Source organism: Geospiza fortis, unplaced genomic scaffold, assembly GCF_000277835.1.
Source record: "Geospiza fortis unplaced genomic scaffold, GeoFor_1.0 scaffold488, whole genome shotgun sequence".
NCBI lineage: Eukaryota > Metazoa > Chordata > Aves > Passeriformes > Thraupidae > Geospiza > Geospiza fortis.
In genome coordinates, this window is record NW_005054365.1 from 1,873,016 (window position 1) to 1,879,088 (window position 6,073).

The 6,073-nt window shown below is 46.4% G+C and overlaps 1 protein-coding gene across 1 annotated transcript in view; it reads right to left on the reverse strand.

Moving 5' to 3' along the window:
* ATP5F1A (ATP synthase F1 subunit alpha) overlaps positions 1–6,062 on the reverse strand; it is a 7,409-nt gene extending 1,347 nt beyond the window's left edge. Inside the window, exons 1-10 of the mRNA XM_005424206.1 lie at positions 5,997–6,062; positions 4,897–4,972; positions 3,715–3,884; positions 2,761–2,934; positions 2,517–2,683; positions 2,247–2,395; positions 1,172–1,323; positions 817–1,041; positions 605–712; positions 1–87 (exon numbers count right to left, since the gene is read on the reverse strand). Of these exons, the coding sequence (XP_005424263.1) occupies positions 1–87; positions 605–712; positions 817–1,041; positions 1,172–1,323; positions 2,247–2,395; positions 2,517–2,683; positions 2,761–2,934; positions 3,715–3,884; positions 4,897–4,972; positions 5,997–6,062 (1,374 nt within the window). The remainder of the gene's footprint in view (positions 88–604; positions 713–816; positions 1,042–1,171; positions 1,324–2,246; positions 2,396–2,516; positions 2,684–2,760; positions 2,935–3,714; positions 3,885–4,896; positions 4,973–5,996) is intronic.
* Positions 6,063–6,073: the final 11 nt, after the last annotated feature.

The window sequence follows — 6,073 nt, forward strand, 5'->3', positions numbered from 1 at the left end:
CGTGGCTGCGTCCAGGTCAGAGCCGAACTGGGCGAAGGCAGCAACCTCCCGGTACTGAGCCAGCTCCAGCTTCATGGTACCGGCCACCTGCAGGGCACAGTCACAGCCACTGACACCACCTCTAAGTGTGTCCAGGAGTTTGAAGGTTAGCTGGCAGCTGACAGGTGCTACAAGTCAGCTCTGCCTTGCACTCCATGAAAGTCAATTTAAAAACTAACAGATGATTATAAACATTACAAAAATCCCACACTTTACCATAACCACACTATTTCTCTGCTGAAACAGCAACTGTTGATATACATCTGTCTAATTCTAGATAATTTAGTCTGGACTAAAAGCCTGTGGTTAAGAGAGCATTCTCTATTTTGTAAGTGATCAGTACCCAGTTCAACACATCAAAACTGAATCCTGCATCTTTATGCAGACACTACTTCCCTTTCTCCCATGCCTTTCTCAGCAGGCAGTGGAAGCATTAAAGAGATATCTAAAGTTTGTTCTTTTATAATTTTGTAACACTAAGAGATGCAAAGCTTTAATCCCTCTCTGATCACACCTACATACCACCCATCTCTAGCATGAGGAGGAACAGCAATTTCCCAATTACCTGCTTCATAGCCCTGGTCTGAGCAGCAGAACCCACACGGGACACAGACAGACCAACGTTGATGGCTGGACGGATACCTTTGTAGAACAACTCAGTTTCCAAGAAGATCTGCAGGACAGAATTGTATCATTATCTTGTTCAGAAGCATGGAGGCCTCCTCAGAGACCAGCCACTAAGCTCCACAGACATGCTGGGCTGTGAGGAAGTCCTACCTGTCCATCAGTGATGGAGATGACATTGGTTGGAATGTAAGCAGACACATCCCCAGCCTGAGTCTCGATGACAGGCAAGGCGGTCAGAGAGCCGCCCCCAAAGGAGTCGTTCATTTTGGCTGCTCTCTCCAGCAGCCGAGAGTGCAGGTAGAACACATCGCCCGGGTAGGCCTCACGGCCAGGGGGGCGGCGCAGCAGCAGAGACATCTGACGGTAGGCAACGGCCTGTGTGGAGCAGAGACAGCCTTCAGAGCTCTGCACCCCACTGAACATTTTACAGTACTAAACCTGAGGTGTTCTTACGGCTACAAACACCAATGCCACAGCACAAGGCCTAAAACCAAAGTTTGCTGACCTGTTTGGACAAGTCATCATAGATGATGAGTGCGTGCTTCCCGTTGTCTCTGAAGTACTCCCCCATGGAGCAGCCTGAATAGGGAGCCAGGTACTGCAGGGGGGCCGCATCGGATGCCGTGGCAGACACCACAATAGTGTACTTCATGGCATCTGGAAAGAATTGGAGACACCTCTGAGTGCATTATGTCATCATGCCCAAAATCAGCAAACACAGTAAGCATGTGAAGGACCAGTGCTGAAGCACATCCAGGCAGTGTCACTGTTGCTACAGGAAAGCCCAGCACACCAGCTGAACACATCTGCTAGCAAAACTGACTCAGGAAGTCTCCAGGGCAACTTTGTGTCAGCTAAATCTAACACTTGCAGACTTCTTTCCCATTTAAAACAAAGCTTAAGATGAAGACAAATTTTTCTTCTTAAAAAAACTCATATTGAAAGCCCATGGTTTCCTGGCTGCTGTAATAGAGTACAATCCTCTCTGACAGTCTCAAACAAATTACTGTCCTTAACACGTGGGTTCTTCCATGACAGCTGCCAGGACCACCAGGCATGAGGTCAAAGTGCCTGATCTCCTGAGAGCTCTGTTAAATGTGGAGCCTTGGTCAGGGAAATCACTGATTCTGAAGAGATGCTATTATTTAACACCTTGTGTTTGGGCAGTGAAAGCTCTTCACTGCATTTCCAGCTGCCATTCACACTGACTGGCACATGGAACACAAGGGACAAATGCCAAGTCAATGACTATTTGAAGGCCACAGCTTGTCACCAGGCCTGCCTGACTGCCAAGATGAAGCTTTCAACTCTGCTGAAAGAAACCTAAAACCACAGGGTGACTCTTCCAGAAGCAATTCAACAGTTTGGGGGCCTCAAATTAGTCTTCCTAATTGTGATACAGCAAAAATGAGATTTATTTTTCCCCCGGACAGGTAGAGAGATTTCTTGTTCATAAAACTGAGTAATTCACTCATGTAATATGAATTCTGTCTACACCTGCAGCCAGGAGAGGTCACAGCATTACAATGAGAACAGGATGCCATTAGGTGCCAGGCTCAACCATCTCCCAAAATCCATACCTGCATCAGTGAGCCTCTTTACCAGCTGAGCAACAGTGGATCTCTTCTGGCCAATTGCAACATAGATACAGTACAGCTTCTTCTTCTCATCTGTGCCATCATTGAATCGTTTCTGGTTGATTATGGTGTCAATTGCAATAGAAGTTTTCCTGTGGAACAGAGAGGCTGGTGAGTTAAGCTGCCCAAGGCTCTCCCAGCCCTTCCCCAACCCTGTGTCCAGCACCTGAGTCTCTGTTTAAGGAACATTTTAGGTTTGAGCACTTAACTTACCCGGTCTGTCTGTCACCAATGATCAGCTCACGCTGGCCACGGCCAATGGGCACCAAGCTGTCCACAGCCTTAATCCCAGTCTGCATGGGCTCACGCACAGAGATCCTGGGAATGATGCCAGGGGCCTTCAAGCCAACTCTCCTACGTGTCTTAGATGCAATAGCACCCTAAAAGAGAGAAAAAACTGCTGAGCTCTGTATCACACAGATAACAACAGAGGTACTTAGCACCCAGCTACACTTACCTTCCCATCAATTGGATTGCCCAGGGCATCCACAACACGGCCCAGCAGCTCCTCCCCCACGGGAACATCCACAATGGCACCAGTCCGCTTCACAACATCTCCCTCCTTGATCAGTCTGTCGTTACCAAACACGACAACACCAACATTGTCAGGCTCCAAATTCAAGGACATGCCCTGGGACACAGATCACATCACTCTGAGAAAATCCATACTGACACGCATAAAAACTTTGATATTGACATGACCATTCCACTGTGTACAAAAACCTACATGATCTACCTCAACCTTGTGACAATGTTCTGCTTTTATGTACAAGTGTCTATTTCCTTCCACACTGGCTAGAGAACCTGCCTAAGTTTTCAACCTACCAGGTAGTTATACACCAGCAGCCTAGCACCCAAGTCAATTGTTTCTCTAAAAAGAACAGAAAGGGTAAGCAAGGCTCAAGTACAACATTACTCCCTTGCCTAGAAGCTGGACAAGAGAAAAGGACTGGCTTCTTCTCTGCGCAAGGTGAAATGGGTCATTAAAATGCTCAAAGAGCTGTTACAGTACACTTGAAACAGGCTTTAACCCTAACCCACTGATAGGACTACAACAATCCAGCAAGCTGCATAATGTATTGAAGCAGAGAGGTCATTATTAAACAACAAACAGAAAAGACACCCTGAAATCAAAGAAAAAAATCTAGCGCCAAGTTAGTCCTTTTACTTTCTAAACGAAGACAAAGACAGCTCAAATGTTCAAACTCTGGCTGAGAATGAGATGCTGCTACTGAAAACAGTGTTATAAATTAAAAATAAAAATCACCAGTTACTACATATTGAAGTTGCAATGAAGCTAATGCAACATTCATAGTGGTGCCTCCAAGCATAGTCTCAGGTTCTGCTTAAAGAACTGTAATTTTAGTATCTCTGTGCTAAAGAGAGACTGTGCTAAGTGGCAGCAGCTTACCTTCAGCCCAGAAGAGAACTCAACCATCTCCTCTGCCTGGACATTCCTCAGGCCATACACACGGGCAATACCATCACCGATGGAGAGCACGCGGCCCGTCTCCTCCAGCTCGGCCGAGGTGTCGGCTCCCAGGATGCGCTCCTCCAGGATGGAGGATACCTCGGCAGTACCTGGGGAGATGTTTGAAATCAGATTAGCATCTTAAGGTACAATGAGCACTCAGTAAGCTTGCCTCCAACTCACAAGGTGCCTTTTCTCAGCTGTGCTCCCAAGTCTAGCTAGTTACACCTCTACTTAGGGTAAGATAAATACCAGCCTCTGTATTGCCAGCAAATAAAAACAACTTCAACTCATCATCACCAGCCAGCTTCAACCAAAACAGGCCTGATGTGTAGTTATCCACTTTCCTGATTATATCCTATGCCCTCTCTGCCTAGAAAACAATCAGATTAATTAATCAGCCCAAGCCCAGGCAAAACAGGCCTGCTGGCAGAGCAGCTACTAAGCCTTGGATACATCAGAACACCCTGCCAAATGATTTGTGATCCAAGATCCACACATAAATAAATGAATTTCATTATGTTTCAGGAGCAAGTCGTTTGATGTAAGATATAAAAACATATTCTCCATACTTCAATTTGACTTCCAATAGCTTGTTATCTCCTCAGCTAAGAAACAGTAAGTAACACTGTAAAACTCATTTATTAGTAATGCCCTTAATCAACTTAAACCACTTTAAAAAAATTTGCATAAAGCACTGCCAAACACATGCCACACAGTGCAGCTGTCTTCTCTAAACACTAGACTGCTGGCAGCAAAATAAAGTTATGCTCAAGGACACAAGGTCAAACCCATGCAGGCCTGGGGAAGTCACCCAGTCCTTCATTCTGCCGCAGGCAACTCCAGTCTGGGGCTATTTTTTTCCAAATAATGCTGCAGGCGACTGCTAGCGAAGCAGGTACTCCATGTAAGCCAGGTGACACACAGCCACTCCCTGCTCTGGGGGCATTGTCAAGGTATTAAAGTGCAGTTTGCTGCATGTGAACAGGTAACAGTTCACCTAAATATGCTCAGAACATAAATGTCCTGAAATCCTGTCAACTAACACTCATGATATTCAAATTCCTTTATGTATGACAGATACAATTCTTAAACCACACTCAAGACCTTCCTCAGACTCACCAGTTTTCTGAAAGCATGCTTTGGAGGCATGGAGGTTTCTTGTAGCAACAAATGCTGCACCGAGGTTTCTGGAAACCTAGAATAAGCCATTGTTTCAGTAAGATTTCTTTATTCATGCAAAAAATTGCTGAGAGATTAACACATCCTTGATCTTGAGTTGCTTATGTGTGTGTCAGCTTTGAGCTAAGCTCCACAGCACCCCATTCACACCTATGGAACCAAGTCCAACACCACAAAGAAAGGACAAATAATGAAGGAGATTGCTCCAAATCCCTCGCTGCATTCTTCCGCAGTGTGCTGATGTCACCATCAATCGCTGCAGCAGCTCCCAAAGAGAAATCTCCTCACATTTGTCATTTCTGTGCTGAACATGAGAACCTCGGGGCATAAAGAAATCACTGCACCAGTCAGTGCTCCGCCGAGAGAGAAGGTTGTGTCTTCTAACACAAATCTGACTGCAGTGATTTTGGTATTGTTTAAACACATAGAAAAAAAAAAACCCACAAAGCACTATAACAAAAATACCTCAGAATCACAATTACTTTGGAAAAGAGCTCTGATATCAACCTATGACCAAGCACCACCTTGCCAACTAGAACATGGCACTAAGTGCATTAAACATCTCCGAGCCTGGTAACTCCACCACCCCCTGGGCAGCCCCTTGCAATGTCTAATCACCCTTAATGACAAGAAACTCTTCTCATGGCCAACTTTGAACACTGAAGATGAAAAAAAAAAATGTGGTAATAAATGCATTATAAGACCATGCTTTTGCACTTTAAGCAAGGCTCCCAGGGCACCACCATGCAGCAACGGTGATGCCATTTAATATCCTGCACCCCAAGCAGGCCTCTCCCCCGTTCACAGTCATTGGAAAGACTGGTTCCTCACGGCTCTTCCCACTCTCCATTTCCTCACAAACACTGAGGAGTGAGAGGGATAAACCCCTCACCCCCTCAACCTTGACCTTCCCCTGACAACTTTAAACCACTACCCCGAGCCCGCGCAAGGACACCCCGTTCCTCAGGAGGGTCTGTCCCACAGCGCTGACAGCACACTCCGTGCTTCCCTCCCCACACTCCGAAGTCACCCCCTCACACCCTCAATGTCACCGCGGCCCCCAAAATGGCGGCGGCGCCGCGTCCCCCCGGCCCCGGGGAGGGCATGGCGCTCACCA